The sequence below is a fragment of the Ambystoma mexicanum genome, chromosome 8 (genome assembly GCF_040938575.1).
Source record: "Ambystoma mexicanum isolate Mex_15411 chromosome 8, UKY_AmexF1_1, whole genome shotgun sequence".
Taxonomy (NCBI): domain Eukaryota; kingdom Metazoa; phylum Chordata; class Amphibia; order Caudata; family Ambystomatidae; genus Ambystoma; species Ambystoma mexicanum.
The window spans coordinates 1,217,989,905-1,218,008,847 of record NC_090929.1 but is presented as its reverse complement, the minus strand read 5'-3'; the positions used below and the strand labels follow the sequence as shown (position 1 = coordinate 1,218,008,847).

Sequence of the window (18,943 nt, the reverse complement as noted above, 5' to 3'; positions counted from 1 at the left end):
TCTTGTACAAACTTCTACCACATTTATAGTACTTCCATTTCTTCCTGGTATACTCGCTGCCAGGATAAAATTCCTACTACTATATGTACTCGGTGGTCAATTTTGTTCACAACTTTCCACACTTGACTCTTCACTGGGGAAAGTTAAACCAACAACAGCTTCTTATTCGCCATTGGCAATGCTCGTTATAATTATCTGCCCCTTGTTCCTTTCTACAAGGAGACATTTTCTCCTGCTGTCTTATTTCTTTCCACGCAATTGGCTGTTGACAATGTATTTTACAACCAATGTGACTGCTTCATTCAATCTGCCTTGATAGCTCTTTGGTTTGGCAATGCAGGTAATAATGTCCCTTGTTTGAATATACTTATTTGGGAAAACTGTAGCCCCTTTGTTTTATATTTGCCTTTCTTTGGCTTGGGCAATGCTGGTTGAAATGTTCTATTATTGAGTCTCTCCTTTCAAGCAACTTGCATTCACTTTGTTTAACATTTACCACCTTTTGGCTTGCGAAATATGGGTTAGAATCTCCTTCTGTTCGCCCTCTCCCTTTTGGGTAATTCATCTGCTTTCTTTTAAATGTTCAGTATTCAAAATTAGCTTTTTCCGGTTTCTCTTGGCATAACCCCTGGGTCTTCTTGTTACGCTTTGTCACTTGTCAGGTTTTTCCTGTACGTTTGACAGCTACCGTCAGCTTTTTGCTGCCTGCGCTCTCTCTCACTGGAGCTCACACGGCTCCACACATGCTCACACATGCTCCAGTGAAGTCCTCACACCGGAGCTAGAGGTAGTACACGGAGAGCCAGTCTCTCCTTCAGGACAGCTGGTCTCAACAAAGCTACCCACTGCCCACCCTCTACATCCATAGGGCGCAACGACCTCCAGCAAACTCTCTGTATGGCAGACCTGCTTTCAGCAAAGCAGTGGTGCCGACTTGTGCTTTCCCCTGCTGCTTCTGAAACCCCTGCTTCTCCTGCTGCCATGGCTTTCTGCTGACCTGCAGCTGACAGGCCTTTAAATATTTAATGGTCAACTCGGGTGTGGGTCATTATAACAACTCGACTGCTTACTATGGTCGAGTGACTTTGTGCCCCTCTTCCACGTCTCAGTACTAAGAGTACTATGGGACTTGAAGTCAATAATGTTCATAGTTCATTCAATGTCTCTTTTAATTCACTTTGTTTAGGGATTTTATGTGACCTATATTTAAAGGAAGATTGTATTGAAAATCTAGGTTCTCTTTTAGGTTTATTACTTGAACACTGTAGATTCTAGAGTGTTCAAGTAATAAACCTAAAAGAGAACCTAGACTCTAGAGGATCAGTACTATCAAAGGTAGTAACATTAACTCCTTGACACTTATATTGATTTTTACAAAGAAGGTTTTTATACTTAGTAACTTGGGTAAGAATTGGAGGGGAGGTCCTGCGGTGAAAACATGCTATTAAATCCAGGCATTAATAAAACTTTATACTCGGAAGAAGAGGAATACACCATTTCTCCTGACAGTCACCACATTCCCTTGACAGCCTTCTCCTCGCTTGTGATCCTCCCACGTGATACCACCCCCAGGGTTAGGATCAGGTAGCGTCTGCCTTCCCCTGGCCACATGAGAGAAGGCTCTAGGCTGGGATGACACCACAGAATTCATCACAAGTATTTCAGGTGATAGCGATAAGTTAAGGGACAGAGCCTATCAACAAGCTTAACTCTACCTGAAGCCCCTCAAATACCAGGCCATTAAAGATAAATCCAGCATGAGGGAGAGCTGTGGAAAGGCCTGAAAGAGCTGAAACAGTAGCAATTACCTGAAGCAGATGCGAAGAACAAGAACAGGTGCATAGGAATCAGTAAATCTCACCAGAGTTACTAAGACTTTAAAATAAAAAACAATCTGAGCAGATGAAGTAAAAACCCTCTAGTTTGGTACATTTCTATTAAAATCAGTATTTGGAAAGAGTACACTGTAGATAACCAGGTTTTTTAGGCTTTGTCTGAACACCATATAAGGGGACGATATGCCCCTCTGGAATAGGCCAACCCTGTCTGTAACGGCCCACCACCCAAGTTATGCACCCGAGCAAAGCGAAGGTCCCATAACGAGGGTGGTGGTGCCGTTATCGACAAGGCTGGCCCACCGCCGAGGGGCACATCGCCATTAGCACCTGTGCAGTTTCGTGCATGGGTGCTAATGGTCTGTATTTAAAAAAAGAAGGGCGCCACACTGTGGTTTCCAAGTCAGTTTTCATTGTTGATGATGTTGACATTGGAACCTTGGAAACGGTCTTGTGGAAACCGCTGCGCCGGCCCGTGCACCAGGCTGAGTTTATTTAAAAGAAATAATATAAATAATATATATATGTATACTTTTAGCACCCACGTGGGAAGCTACACAGATGCTAAGAGGTGAAGGGGGTGCTGGCCAACAGCACCCAGGCTGCTCGGAACCGGACTTGTACCATACAATACAACCCACGTTCCGAGCATCCTGATTAGCCAGCACGCATCTCCTCCCTAACCCCCTCCCCCCTCCACTCCCCACACCCTCCTCACACGGGTGCGAATGGTCAGTCTAAAAAATGTTCAGTCACTTGGCTTTTTCATGTTGGAGGAATTTTCTATTGGAGGAACGTACACAGGAAAAGCATAGTCTCCCCACTGGATACATTTCAGCATCCTTATGGAATCTTAAAATGGGGTCCAGGATGGGTCTGCAGTAAGAGAAAGGATGCTACATGCAGTCATTGTTGAGGCCTGTATGATGTGATCTGTATGCTGTAGAAGTGTTGTCTTTTATTAAGCCGGCCCACTGCTTACTATGCTGCTTAGGTTGTAGTCTCTGGAACAAGACTTTGGGCATCTGTGGGCATAGAGTTGCTATAGTGTAGGCATGAAGAGTGTATGTGATGAGTGTCTGTTGAAATGGGGTAAAATGTTTTTTTGTTTTTAATTCTGTGATCGAAGTGAAAGATGTAGTACCAGAGAGTGTCTAATTCCAAGTAAAAGATACATTTTTGTTGTGAATGTTGACTGGAACAGAGCCCTGGTGTGTACATCCAGAACTCCCTGGGACAATATATTGCTCAAATTACTTTTTTGTTGCTGTGAACTTTTTCATTCATCTATTGGGTGTCTGTAAGCGGCCACTTGTGTTTTCTGCTGTAGACGCCTGATGGCCACTAGATCTACAGTAGAAGTGTTATAAGCCTGATATTCTCAGCTAGCATGTATATCTACATATTCAAAATGATGGGCAAGAGAAATTACTTTTGAGGCACCTTACAGTTTGTGAGTGTTGGTAGAATAATTAACGGCCTGTCTTGGCTTAGCCCTGCACAAATGAATCAAACCGGTTCATGGCTGAGCCTGTGAGACTGATCTTGTGAAAAGGCTCCAACAGGATCTGATGGTCAAAAATGAGAAACATTAAAAGTAGGTCTTGCAGAAACAAATTACTGTCAGTTACTGGTTGCAAATTAAGAACAGACCCCCACCTGACAGGTGTCAAGCAGGTACCTGAATGTCAGGTTGTTGCTCCCCACTGCTCTCACTGATTTACCTCGTGGGTAGATGCATGATGGTCTGGAATTTCTCAGAGCAAGTAAGAGAACGATATGGGGATGGTGTTTATACCAAATGTATTGCCGGCAAACTTGCAAACAATGCAACTGTTGCAGTGGGGTGTTAAATGTTCTCTCTCATGACCACGATCATTACGGTTATTGAGTTTCAACCATAATGTGGTATATTAGGCCATCCAAGGTGTTTAAACATCTAAGGAATAATTTAAATTTAAATTGTCAACCACGAAAGGCTTTAGTTTTTGTTTTAATTCTAGATACTGATGGTCTTTTCCCACTGTGAATGAAATGTGTCTAACATGCAGCCTGTTTTACTTTTAGGACCATTCAGATGTTGCTTTGGACTCTTCTGCACTGTCTACCGAAAATGGAAAAACCAGCAGGTTTCCCAAACCACTGCTGGAAATTCAATTCACACCATTAACACCTAACAAAATGGAAGTGAAGCATCAGGGCAGCGCCTCGCCAGTCACCATCAAAATAAACAGGAACCTGAGAAAGAGGAAGAGTCAGGAGATAAATGAGGTAGTAATATGCATAGGTTTTATTACCTTTTCATACAATGTCACTTTTAGGGTGGAGGTTGAATAATTTGAGTCCAGGGAACACGGAATGTCCTTTTTGAATGTTAGATATATTTATTGCATCCTGGGTTACTTTGCTATTATAAAATCGTCTTGCTCTCCCTACTCAGTGTATGCAGCCCCTCATTGCACATGTGGCACGTTGTGCAGCAGAAAAACTGCATTTTTAATTAGAATGTTGACTAATATGCTGAAATAACAGACACAGGAATAACAAAGGGGCCTTCTGTAAGTAAATCTAACACTTTTAAAAAGGTCATATCAGTGTACATTGATGAGATATGAAGGTGATGCACAAGAACATTACTGCAGTTTTAAACACACATTCTTTCAGTGTAGTCTTTTTAAATAATAGGACATAATTTGGATGTCCTATCGCTTAGTGCCCAATTTAGCTTTGTATTTGAGGTTTATAGGCCCTGCCTGAGAACCGTACGAAGAATTATGGGCCCTGAAGAAAGTTAAGTGTCTGAGCTGACAAGGTTTAAGGGCTGTGACAAATCGACGGAATTCATCCCTTCTCCCCAAGGGGAGCCCCCCAATCCCCTGTGAGTCTAGGGCATTGAGCCTGCTCTGTAACACCCTCCCTAGGCTTCGAGGCAAGTGGGACCTCACCGGGAGAGACACCCCCTGAGGGGGACAAGGACTCCAGTTCCTCTGAGGAACTTCCACATTCTATTATGGCCTACTTGGAAATATTGGAAAACTTGAAGGACATACAAAATGGGGACCTGGAAGAAGATATTGTCATTCGTTGTCGTCAACCAGAAAGTGAATGTCTCTTTAAGAAGGAATTGCCATTTAACTGGGATGAAGGAGCTGAAGTGGAGAGGGATGCCGCAGCAAGCAGAGGCTGAGAGACACTTACGTCAGTCGGGGAAGCTCCAGGCCGACACAACTCCTGAGAGAGGAGGAGACTCTGCAGACGGCATAGCCCGCAAGTTTGAAAACTGCAGGTAAGCTGAGAGCAGGGGACGGGATGTCAGGCATTCAGCAATAACGAAAAGAGAGAAGGAAATAGTAGTGGCTTGACCACAGAGATCCCGTGGCGGACAGGAGATTCCTTGAACAGCTTCATGTTACATCACCCTTTGGTATGGGTGACAGAATGGTCTGCTCCAGAAGATGTCTGTGTCCAAGATTTGAAGATAAGAGAAAGAGCGCACACCAGAGATCATGTGATAAGATACGAACAGCCTGGCATGATGGGAGATAAACAGGAAAATCAACTGCCAAGGGAAAACTGATGAAGAAGTTTGAAGCACCAAGGAAAGAGGCCAGATGCGAATCTGGGGAACAGTACTATCTCCAGTAGGTTGGGAAGAAGGCATAGTCTTATGCAGAGCTGTGGTGGTAACTGGTCAGCACAAGTCAGTTATCGAACGAGTGGAAAAAGGATGCAAACCTCTCTGGCCGGGGCTTGCAAAGTTGCTAAAGTGACTCGAAGACAAAGGAGGCCCATTGCAGATGCTGCCTTTGGCTAGTACAGAGACATGCTTCAGAATCAATGGCACGAGAAAAGTTGGAGAGAATCAACAGTGCGGTCGAATCTTCGATGTGCCAGGAAAGAAAGATGGGAGAGTGATGATAATGGATCACTACTGGGCCTGTGGATCCAGAGCTTACATGAAGCTGCCCAGAGATTGGAGAGGACTATGTTCTATAGTGATTGTTTATGTTCCAGTGTTGGTAATTCCAAAAAGCGACCTGAACATTGGCGAATTTCCAAAAGCAGATGCTCACCTGAGGAAGAAGAGATCTGCTGAACTCCTTAATGGAATGAAGAGAGAAAACTATTTCTCAGCCAAATCGATAGAAGCTTTTGATGCAATTCCATATGAACATAAATTGTTCAGCAAGACTGTTAGGGAGAATTCTCTGTTTAGGCTGAATTTCCTAACCTAGTGAGTCCCCCAGCAGCTTTGCTGGATTTTTGGGGTTTATTTTTTTCTCCTGCCAAGAGTGAGACTCTTTCTCCCACTCTTGGGCATGATTTGAGTGTGTTTCTTTGAATCTAGATGTGTTTAATGGGCTGTGGGGTCTTTTACTCCATAGGGTTTCATGTGTTTTTGTGATGTGTGTTACACAGCACCCTCCGTGCAGTAACACAGGGGTGTCATAGTGACCCCCCAGTATAGACTCCATACCCTGGGACTGACTACTGTCTCCCAGGGCATGTATAGTCACAATTGACTTTACTAGTCTTAAATTCTGAACAGAACCAGTACAAACCATCATATTGTGGACATACTGGCTGGGGCAATTCGATTGCCCCAGGGTCTGTTAGTCGAGGGGGCACGTCTCCGTCCCCCCTGATCGAGTTTTGGCTGGTGGCAGTGGATACTACTTTTTATATTCAACCGCGAATATTTTCCTATGGGATTTCCCATTGTTTTAGGCTACTATCTTCATTTAATTATTTAAGGTAGCCTCGAACATACCGCCGGTTTATTTAATTAATATTAATTCTCCGGTTGGTATTTTTTGCCAAAACTTGATTCTAAAATGGCGTTTGTGTTCTCTTCTGTGACTCAAACCCAAGTCGAGCCCTTTGTTCCACTTTTTGGCAGGCTTCTCCACAGAAGCCCTCCAAAGTGGTGCCACTATGTCTGGGGTACTTAGGAGGGGTGGAGGGGAATTTAGGCACCCTGGACTGAGTTGCCTAGGCAACTCAAGTAGCACTCCATCCTGATTGGCCCGCTTAGCATGTTTGAGTGACAGCTAGGCTGAGTGAATGGGGGTTTGCTGCATAAAAGCAGTGCTTTGGGGACTGGAACTTCAGAAGTCGCCACAGGACCTAAGAATCCGACGAGGGAGAAGCTGAGCTGACCTGCCACGACACCACGACCGGTGGAGCCCTGCTGGACCGTCTCACCACTTTTCCCAACGACAGAGGAGATCTCCCGCCGGAGAGTCTTCTTCCTTTGACTGGTGGGGATAACCAGTTTCACCGTCTTTTCGCTTTCCCGACGTATCTCGTGGCCGCCTTGCCCGTGCTAAGCACCCCGGCAACCGGGATACCACGTTTTACCACGACCGTGAGATAAAGGTACCACCTTTTACCGGAAAACTCCGCGGCTGGTTTCTGCCCTGGTAGTGCAACGACCTTCATCTTTCCTCCACGTCGAGATCTTCTCTTCCCCTGGACGACGACGCAACTTGCAACCACTACCAGGAACAACTGCCACCGCTGGAGGATCCTTCCCACTTAAGGTACCGTGTCCTGCCTGGCTTCCCTTGCAACCGACTGTACGGGGTAGATTTAGCCCCCGGCTTTCGAACCTGGGTTAGCCTGGGACACCTTGGCTAAACTTTTCTAAGCCTCTCTAAACCCTTTTCTGAACCCTCTGCAAGACTTTGTAAGCCTAGTGTAACTGTGTGATCTTGGGCGCGTTTGTGCTCTGCTCTCTCTAAGAGTGGGCCCAGCCTTTGGACTTTGGCTCACCAGTGACTTTTTGCTCTCTGCCTTGCTAATAGTGTTCCTGAATCGTAGAGTGGTGTAATCCTGCATATTCTGTCTTTTCCCTCCCTTTTTCACAACCTTAGTAGAGTGCAATCTAGTTAAGCGCTCACCTCTGTATGAAAATTAGTGGTGTTTTACTGTGATTTTCTAATAAGGGAAAAGGGGGTGTATATATCATAATAGTAACTGTGTTTAGAATATTTTACAATAAGAGTGCTGGAGTGTTTCAACTGTGTTCATAAATAATTATATACTTTGATACCAAAGCTCTGGTCAGTGTTTGCTTGTATTATTGTATCTGAGTGCCTATTGAGTATACTTTGCATACTGCCTAACTCTTCTTGAGGGAGGTCTGACTGCTCAGCCACAGCTACCAGGTAAATCTGGGTGGTACAGACTGCTACCAAGTGGGTTTACTGCTAACACCTGTAGTCTTAAATCTTTTGCAGTGGTCCCTAAGGGAACTGCACAGGTTTCTGCCTAACAAAGACTGCTTCAGTTTTTAGTGTTATCTTTATGCCTGGGATCCAGACGATGGCAAATGCCAAGGGGTTGCAGATCACCAGATGGGAGCTTCTGCAGATGATTAACACCACTATAAAGGGATTCAATGCTATCAAAGAGTAGCTAAGAGCCATACGCCTGATGACTCTTCAGAATAGATCTATCTTGGATATCATTACAACTATGGATGAGGTGTTTGTGCCAAAATCGGAGAATCATGTTGCAAATTCATACCTTCTCACCACAACGAGAATGGCACCTTGACAGAGGCCATAACGATGCTGAAAGACTTGCACGTCAAGATAGAAGACGAAGTGGAAGACATTGCAGATGACAGCTGGTTTGTGTCAATCTTCTCATGGGTTCCACAATGGATGGTGAACATTTTCAAGTTCCTTGGAGCCTTGTTGGTTGTGATCATGTTTGGATTCTGTGTGATCAGGATAATAATCACACAATGCAAGAAGACTGCAAAGAAAGCAGTAGGAGTGAATATTGTAATTGATGTCTAATCAGAATTCAGACCTAAAGAGTTGACAGAGGAAGAAATCAAAGCCTATGGGGGTCATTACAAGGTGGGTGGTAAGGGATTACCGGCACCAGTAAGGAGACCGGTGCCGGTAATCCCCCACCGCCCAATTCCGAGGTCCCTTAGCGGGGAACCGTAAGGGACGTGTGGTCGGATCACACGTCCTTTACGGGTCCCTCTAAGGGACCAAGGGCGCTAATAACGGGTTTGCTACTCGCGAGCCCGTTATTAGCGCCCTCCCCATTCCCATTGAGCCCTATGGGGGCTCAAATGGGAATGGGGAATGGTTTGTTCAATGGGGACTTACCGGTCCCTCCATGGTTGGAATGCACCGGTAAGTCTCCATTGAACAAGACCGGACATGGTATGGGAGGCAGCCATGGTGCTAATAGCACCATGGCTACCACCCAAACTCGTAATGAGGCCCTATGTAAAGGCCAGTATTCATGCACCCGAGGGAACAAAGTTCTAGTTTCCGAAGAACCACAAGAAGTATGTGGCAAGATGGATCTACAGCAGTCCAAATGGACAATATTGTCTTATGACCTGAAGTGTTGATGAACATGTTAAATCAGCAGGATGCCTGAAAGGAGTCATAAAGATATGGATTCCAAAGAAGCTCGTCTTCAGACGAGGATGTTTTGTTGTGAAGATTGAGAGAGTTGTCAATGAATCGCCCAGAGGAGGAGTGAGAGGAAGAGCCTAATACCCATACCAGAAGCTCCTCCCCCATGTTGCCTATATGTTGGGAACCGGAAATTGCGACATGCGCAGTACCAGTATGGATGCCTATACCACAAAGAATTCTTGAGACAAGGTATCCATTGAGAAAACCCCATATGCATTCATGAAGAAGTAATGGTCTTCTGGAAAAAGTCCCGGATGAAGTATGAAAATGAATGAGAAAGAAGACTGGTGACGTCATATGAAGCAGAACTGACTCACCCAGAAATGATGCAAAGGAAGAAAGAATATAGACATTCTATATGATCTGAGGATGAGGTATCAAAGTAGAGCAACATTTCGGGATTGAAATGAAGATTGCCCAATGCGAAGAAACACTGAAGAAAATGCAAAGTCATTTTACAATTGCACAGATGTAACGCAAGTAGATGAAGTAATCCTGAGGCTGGATACGTAGTAAATGGATTGCGGCAATGTGCCAATGTATATACATAGAAATGTATAGAATCTGGATGTTCCACAGTGCACTTTAGCAAACTTAAACCCTGTGAATGGAAAGGGCTTGAAGTGTGGCGCAGTTGGAAATAACTGATGGCGAAGGAGAATTCAAGAAAGGCTGATTGGCCCAGCACCAAGAGTCTGGGCCGCTGTGAGCCTGGTTTTCTGTCAAGAAGCTACATGAATATGAGAAAGAAGCAAACTTCTGTTGGAGGTGAAATGGAAAAACACTGAAAGTGCCAAAAATTCATCATTAATAGTATTTTATGCAACAAAGAGCTTGAAAACGTCTCCAGTCACATGTAAATAGATTGTGGGTCAAGCTACAACAAAACCAGAAGATACAACCATGCTACACTCCCTTTTATTCTCGGGCACAATGAGCCTCTACAAGGCCGAGTTCAAAGCCTTAAATGAATGACAGACCGCAGGAGTGATGATAGATGAGGGCTAATTGGGTGGGGAGGCATGATAAGGCCACCCCTCCCAACACCCTGGGGTAACTTGCTTGCTGCTAGCAAGTGGAATATTCCAGAAGGGTACAAGCGTGCCAACCAATTATAGAGGGCCACGTATCAAAGAGCCCTATAGTTTGTGTAACCAGTAGGGTGTCAAGTATTAGTATGACACGGAAGATGACTTGCACTTGGGATGGGCTTAGTTGTCAACCTGATCTTAGAGATCCAATAACAACCCCCATCAGTATGGAACATATACTTCAATGTTCCCTGTAAGCTCATCACATTCCCTAGTAGGTTTTCTTAGTTTGCCACGTAGGATGATGTCAGTAGTGACACATTTTTTAGTATAAAGTTTTTTTTAAATGTAATGTTTGAGAACTCTTGAGAGAGAGATTGAGTGAACGTCCGTTTATATCTGTCGTAACTCCCTATTTTAGATAATTGTTAATCAAACAGTACAGTGTTTTTCCAACTTCCTGAGTTGGTTTGATTATTCATGTATGAGTAAGTTCTGCATCCCCATCCATCTCGAAGTATTGCTACCTCGTCTTGAAGGGCCCATGGTCCCGGGGTTTAGTATCTTCACTTTGAACAGTCTTTACCAAATGTGTGTTTTCATTTCTTCAAACTTCTAAGAAATCGCGCAACCTTCAATGTGTGCAATGCACGGCCCGCTTCTCTCATCACTCAGCGTCCTTGTAGTTAGTCTTCCTCATAGTGATGCCTCCTTCTCTCTTGCAAAGGCCATCACCTGTGCACTCTGAAATCATGCCTTGCTTGGTACTTGCTTGGGGATGGGAGCGTGCTGCTCCCCGGAGCACCTGACAGGCGGCATCCTCTTTTGCTTGCTTGCTTGCTTGCTGACCTCATGAACGCTCAGCGGTCACGGGGCAATGTGAGCATCCAGCTGATCGCCTTACAAATCGGCATCCCTGGTGATCAGCCCTCTCGATCTTCTGCGTGTCATGGCCCTGCTTCATTGGCTCCAGAGAAAGTACTCTGCCTGTTCTCCGGCTTTGCTCTGGAAGAACTGCTCCTTCTTGTGCCTCGCCTTGCTCAGTGTATGTCTGTGTTCTACCTTTTAACCATGTGGGGAGAGCTAATAGGTACCAGGTGTTTTTAATTAAGATCAAGTGCTTGACTTTGCCTGATGTTATTAGTGGGACATGTCCAATGTATTGAATGGGTAGTACTCCTTTCAGCCTCAGCTCTCCTCTTCCTCATCTCAGTGTTTATGTAGAAAAGAAAAGGCTACAGCACGCTCAATTTTCAGGACATCATTCAACAGATCAGGAGGCCCGCTTATTGATCCCAGTATAAGAGCAAATGGACCATGTTCTGCCATTGGGCTCATGACAAGGGTCTGGATCCTGTCCCCTGGACGACGTATTGGCTTTTTCAGCGCACCTGGCTCATTCTGGAGTGCAGGTGGATACTTGCTGCACCTATTTGTTGGCTATTTGGGCTTACAAGAATTCCCCTGAGCATGTGTTACGGCAGCTAACCCAGTGGTTAAGGTTCACCTGAAGGAGTTGTCTAGTTGCTTTCCTCCAGTGCATAGGCCGCACCTGGCCTGGGACCTCAATGTGGTTCTTGAAGCTTTGCAGTGCAAACCTTTCGAGCCGATGGCCTCTGGAAATCCGGCTGGTGACACTAAAGACAGTTTTACTGGAGGCTCTCACCTCTGTGCGCAGGGTCAGCAAGCTGCAGGCATTGTCTTTGTGCGTGCCCTTCACCACGTTTCACAACGACAAGGTCATCTTGCACACTCAACCAAACTTCTTGCCCACGGTGGTCTGTCCATTTCATTTGAATCAAGAGATCTGCCTGCCGGTGTTCTTCCCGATCCTGCAGTCAGAAGCAGAGAGGGTCCTACATTCCTTGGACATCAAGATGGTTTTAATTTTTATTTCTCTCGGACTGAATCCATACGTAAGTCCAAGGTGCTCTTTGTCACATTCTGGAGCTCCTCCCCCAGCTCTCAGGCTTTCAAGGCTTCTATCACCCATTTGCTGGTTAAGGCCATTTCAGAGGTGTATACAGCCTGGGCAAACCATTCCCGGAGGGGATTCATGCCCATGCGGTGAGGGCTAAGGCCACGGCCATCGCGTTTCAGAGACATGCTTCTTGGGATTTCATCAGCAGGGTGGCTACTTGGGCCACTCCGTGGCTTTCTGCAATTCCTATCCACTAGACACCAGCTCCACACGCGATGCTGAGTTTGGTTGAGCGGTCCTCAGGAACCTGTTTGCTTCTTCCTAGATATGATTATTATTACCACATAAGGGATAAGTACTCAAAGGCATCGGGGGGAAGAATGAGTAGCAAAACTTGCACACAATAGGGGGTCCCCCAGATGAACCATTTACCAAATAGTTCGATGACCCAGTTTTTATTACAGCTGGGCCCTATTCCATGAGTTATTAAGTCACCTCAAAGAACAGTACACACAGAGGAAGGTATTTTTGTTATATTAAAAATGTATTCCATAATTTATTACGTAGGCCATTGGTCCTACGGTTACAAGCTTAAAAATGACCAATAGGGTCTATTTATGATAATGTTGAACAAATCAAAATACATATATCAATATAGAAAATGCATGCATGCATACGTCAACATTTTTGTGAATGAATGAATTAAAACTTAGGTGTAACGCTCACCTGATTCTCGCAGAGGCGCCGGTCTTGACTGGGCGACTACCGTATCTTCAAAGGTGATGTGTAACACCCGGTTGGCTCTTTGGGCTGGACCTCTGTGCACTGTATGCCTGACGTGTAGAGTAAGATGTCTGCAGATAGAAAATATGGAGTTAATGAACTGGGGTTATTGGGGTGTCCCTATCTCTTTCCTCTTCTCCTCTCCTGTAGACCCCCAAAGGTTAACGCTCTCACCTTAGGTAAGTGAATGCCGAGCTCTCCATCTGCCTCGGGGCAGGGTGCTGTAACCAGTTTCTTCACTGGATAGGTAGCGCAGGCCTCTTGACTTCAGAGGACTGCTGTCCGTCGTTTACTGCACGAACGGTAAGTTTCGAGTCATTCAAATGTCTTTAAAGTCTTTAGTAATGATGTCTCTTGTTTTGCAGGGTTCCGGCGATGGCGGATGACGGGCTGAAGTGAGTTGAAGATGGAGCCCGTGTGATGAATAGAAGCGCCTGGAAGCACGTAAGTAAGCGCTTGTTGCCTGCTTCACGATGCGCTCTAACTGTCTTTTTATTTTGCAGGTACGAGTTCGGAGCGGCTGCAAGGTGCCGGAATACCCACTGGATTAGATGTGGAAAGGAGTAATGGCACGTGAGTATTAAAGTTCCCCAATGTCTTTAAACGCACCTTGTTTTGTCTTTCAGATGCGGGATGCAGCGCCGAAGGCCTCCGGATCGTGCGAAGAGTTGGTAAGCTTTTGTCTTTCAGATGCCGGAATGCAGGGTGAAGACCTCCGGAGCGCACGAAGAGTAGGTAAGCCTTTGCCTTTCAGATGCCGGAATGCTAACCTGGCCTTTCTTGTCTTTATAGGTGTTGCTGAAGACTGGATTCAGGATGGTAATCTTTTTCCTTTCAGATGCCGGAATGCTAACCTGTTCTTTCTTGTCTTTATAGGTGTTGCTGAAGACTGGATTCAGGATGGTAAGCCCTTTTCCTTAGGCCCAGGACCGGATGCAGAAGACACGATGAGCGTTCTGCTGCAGAGGTTGCAGAATAACGCAAAGCAAGATTCATCCACCGGGTGTGGTTTAAATAGCCTCCTGTAGTGCTTCGGTGTCTCCTTCCACAGCCACGCCTAGGTAAGAAAAGAGTTCCTGCTTTCCAGAAGAGTTCCAGTGTTCTGAATCTAGGGAGTGGCTCCAGCCCCACCCAACAGGAAAAGTAGTTCCAAACAGAAGGGGATCAGAGGCTCAACTGGCAGGCAAGTAAGCAGCATGGTCTGCTGCAGGTAAGTCCACCCAAGCATTATGAGCCCGGCGCTTCCAGGGCTGGGACTGGGCATATTTATGAGCCTGGTGCCACTGGCGCCAGGACTGGGTCCAAAAGGTCCCAATTGGGACTGGTTGGCACTCGGAACCTGGGTTATGGATCTGCTTCCAAGGGAGTTGGGAAAACCCTGACCTTTTGGAAGCAGAGATCATGACATTAGGTGACATGGTATGGGAATCAATTTTGAGGAAAACCCTGGCAGAGAAACTATCTTACTGGCCCTGTCTGTCTAATGAATCACAGACATCCTCAATCCACCGATGTCACCTATTTTATATTCTAAAAATCATTATTATTCATGACCAAAAGCACATCCCAGGTCTTCCTAGATATGAGGCAGGTTATCACAGCTCCACCTTATGGTCTTGTTCGGTGGAATCACCCACAAGGATGGAGGAAAGGGGAGGAGACGTAGAAGTAATTAAAGATACTCACTGTAGCGACTAGATTACTCCTAGTCCATAGTCCCCTTTCCTCCATATGTCCCCACTTTCCCCCGCATGCATGCCAGGGACTAATGTATAAGTGCAGCCAGGTATCTAAGCGTCTGATGTGTTCAAAGGGTACTGAGGTGACATAGCGGGTCCTCGGCAGGGTTTTCCCATGCACAAGTCCGCACGCTATACTAAATTTAAAGGGGAGGCTCAATTTTTTGCTGTCAAAGGTTCCGATACCTTCCCCATGTTGGGGGACGCCCACAAGGATGGAGGAAAGGGGCCTATGAGTACTGTAGTCACTATGGTGAGTAACTTTAACTTTTTCACCATTCTTTTACCGCATGAAATAGGGCATGAAAAAACATAACATTTTGCTAGCTTTCGGAGCTGGCCAGATCAGTTGCTGGCTTTAGCTGGTGAACTTTGTTGTATGAGGTCAAAAGTTGGGAGGGAAAAGAGGTCTAGTTTTCCTATGTAAATGTTCATGTAACCTTAGCAATTGTGTCTCGGCCGTGACTCTATATAAGTATATGTATTACTAATGCACCCTGTCCTCTCTCCGCCATACATATGAGCGTTCATCCCAAGAAAGGGGTGGGGCCGGAGCTTGAGGCAAAGCAGCAATTTCTTTATTTAGAGTAACGTGGGACACATGCTGGAGATGTATGCTTTTTAAATTCACCACTGAGCTCTCAATTGGAGGCCATATGGTAATATCCCTAAACGGGATTCCACAAAAGGCTTTCCTGGCAATATAGCTTTTTCTATATAGAATATAAAAAAACACTCTTTCCATGCATTTTCTAAATGTAGTTTGTGGAAGACACCACATTTTATCTGTGTGCTTGCTCAAACACAAACCCTAACATCTAATCTACGTCATTTCCTCAAATGCCCTTTCACTAAACAATTAAACGTCAAGTCATATTACACATTACTCTATGTAACCTTGACTATTCTACTAAAAGCACCCAGTTTAAAAACAACTGGTAATCTAGTCCGAGCAGCAGCACAAATAAATATTAGGCCTCATTGCGAATCCGGCGGTAGCCGTGCCGGAAAAAACACCAGGCTGCCGCCGGACCCGTAATACCATTCCACCTCCGTGATTGCCGGAAGTGCCCTGGGCATTACAACCCCAGTGACCCGGTAATTCTGGAGGCAGAATTCTGTAAATCCCCATTCCCATGGAGTTCCATAGGACTCCATGTGGATGGGGACCATGGAAACACTGGTTCCGTCTATGACAGAGCCAGTGTTTCCGAGTCCTTCAGGCGGGTGTGTTACTCCCGCCAGGTCTGACCTGGCGGGAGTGACACCTCCCGCCTGCAGGACTCAGAATCAGCCAGTCCGGAAACAACGGTGGCGGCGGATTTACCGCCACCGTTGTTTCCGGACTGGCTGACTTGTAATGAGGCCCAGTGACTTGAAATTGACAAAGAAATAATTTATTAAACAGAAAATGAAAATGCACCCTTATTATGCACCATCACATGTACATTTTATACAGTGGATGGATCTGTATGCATGTCTTTTTCGTTAAATTCTGAACTCCAAATAGAATTCCAAATTTCCACATCCTTAAACCAGCTTCCATGCAAAAAGACTTACCTAGCAAGTCGCCACACCTACATTTTCATAAACTGGCTCAAAGGCATTTTGTTATTACTGTGGGTTAAGAAAATCAAGGCAATTAACTTGCATATCTAAAGATAACCAGTTTGTTAACCTAGGCAAAATTACATTTCAATGCACCATCAGGAATGCAAGTATTTCAGGTTCAAAGAAAGGAAAAAAAGAAAGCAATAAGCCTACCTTCTGTGATGAAATCAGTGGGGTCATCGTGGATTCCCCGACAGGAACCTTCTCCCTCATGGCCAGGGGATGTCGGCCGCTAGCTGATCCTGACTCTGGGGTCGGCTATATGAGGGAGGATCATATGGGAGGAGACAACCATTGGGGGGACGCCATGCCTTCATTGGATGAGACATGGTATCCCCCATTTGCCCACGAGGAAGACCCCTTGGCACCCTAATGGCCTATTGCCATTCATCTATATTTCTTCTTAGGGAAAATAGAAAAACCTTTTCCCGAAACCCTTCAGGCCATCCATGGTAAAAAGAGGAAAAGCTCCAAGACTACCTTTTCAGTTCTAATTATCCTCCATATAGAACTGCCACATCATGTGAAACCACTGAAAGGGATTTAAGTAATCAACATCAGTTAACCTCAATGGACTACTTCTCCCACAATTACCCAAGTATTGGGACGACGACGAGGAGGAAGCGAATGATGCAAAGCAGAAAGAGCCTCAAGCTCAATGAACGTTCTAGTTTCCAAAATGCACCTATGCGTGGGACATTTAAAGATCGAAGACAAACTGCAAGAGGCTGCTGCTGTCTGGGAGAAATCATTGCACCTCTCTGCGAGGCTTGTGGAACTGAGAAGCACAAACCAGTGTGTCGGAGACAATGGGCTTGCAAGCAGTGAAGCAGTGGAACACTCTGTGAGCGGGACGTGCCACAGAGACGCCAGGAGCCAAGGGAAGATTCCTGGGCGTTCAGCAACCGGAGAAAGCAGTGTTTCACCTACCGGGACCTGAGGCAAGACAGGTGTGCTGAAGCAAAGTTGCGAGAGAATCCGTAATGGCTTGAAAGCAGTCCAGAGTGGAAAGTGGGCGGTAAACCTTGTGGCAGAAGCGCGAAAGGGAAAGGAGGCACCACACACCTAGGAGTCTGCCCAAGCAAAGTGGGGACCCTGGTGCGTTTCAGCGACCATGACGAATACAAATGGTAAACATTGAAGTCACAGAAACCGAGACATTAACGGGGCTGATTGCAAACCGAAGAGGCACGTTGAAAATGAAGACCCCAGCCATATATGAGCGTGTGGAATGCAAAAATAGGGGTAACCCAAGAGCGAATGTTGAATCAACCAGATGTACAATACCCAAGAAGAGATATGCAATGTTGGAAGTAAAACAGGTGAGTAAACTAGGCAATTGTAAATGCATGAGAAGTCCTGACAGGGGAGTATGCAAACCAGTTGTAAATCTACAAGAAGTCCTAAGAAAGGATACAAATCTTGTGTTTGCTTAACAAGGAGGAATTGTTGAAAGAAGGAGCTACAAGGATAAGTAGCTTTGTAACTAACAGGATCGTTGTGGGCCAAGGATGACACAAAGAGCTGTTAGACAAAGAATCACTGGGATTGAGGAAGAATCCAGGGGAAGGGAATCAACCTCTTGAACGAAGGTTATTTTGCCGTAGAGAACTTTTATGCTGGAGCTGTTCTATTTTTCATTTATGAGCTCTTTTTGCTATCAACTGGTGAGAGACATTTCCCTTTCCACCCTATAGTTTTGATTGTTAGTGTTAGGGTCAGGATAGAATGTTTCGATACAAGGACAGTTTTGATTTTGACATCCTGGCACAAACTTAGTTTTTGGTTTTAGGTAGGCAAATTCCTCTTAGACCAGGGTCAGGGAGGTATTTTCCCAACCTTATTTGTTTTCATAAAAGTTATAAACCAAAAACATGGCAACTTTGTGCCTGACTTCCATTTCGGACTCCTCACACTTCTAATCTGCTGATAATGTCAGCAATTTTTTTAAACGAATATATATATATATATATATACACACATTTCCCCTCTGTGTTCCATTATTCAATTAGTGTTGCCACCTTAAGTGGCACAAAATTGCCACGTGCAAGTCAAAACAAATGTGGACACTCTCCACAAAACACCACAGCACTCTTTTCTTAGTATTCACCATTTTTCAGTGTCTTGCATTGTCTGCAGCAGATGTTTCCAGAACCGGTTCAAAGTCCTCTACTGGCACTTACCGCTCTCTCCAATGGACAAAGTCACACGTCTTCTCATCTATGGACCACCAAACACCACTTTCATCTGAGACTTCACTGACCTGGTCACCACCATGTTCCTTGTGCATATCAACATCTTCCCAGGCGACTCCATCATTCTAGGCAACAAGGACATCAAACCGATGCAGGAAGCTCTCTGCCTTCTTGACACCCTCAGCCTTGCACAGCACACTAAAGACCCAAAGCACGAGAAAGGTGACATCCTCGACCTAATCAGCACTGCACTGCCTTATCTCCACTACAGCTCTCCTCTCCTGCTTGACTGTTCTGACCACTTGGCCATGCCTTTCAGCATCATGCACACCACCCCAGCCAAGCACTCCCTGCAGAAACCCATCAGGCAAACC

At 45.4% G+C, this 18,943-nt stretch overlaps 1 protein-coding gene across 3 annotated transcripts in view; it reads left to right on the top strand.

The window, feature by feature from the left end:
* KIF20B (kinesin family member 20B) overlaps nt 1-18,943 on the top strand; it is a 2,369,321-nt gene that overhangs the window by 2,139,606 nt on the left and 210,772 nt on the right. For all 3 annotated transcript variants that reach the window (XM_069611316.1, XM_069611317.1, XM_069611318.1), the window contains exon 30: nt 3,903-4,106. In XM_069611316.1, coding sequence (XP_069467417.1) covers nt 3,903-4,106 — 204 coding nt within the window. The remainder of the gene's footprint in view (nt 1-3,902; nt 4,107-18,943) is intronic.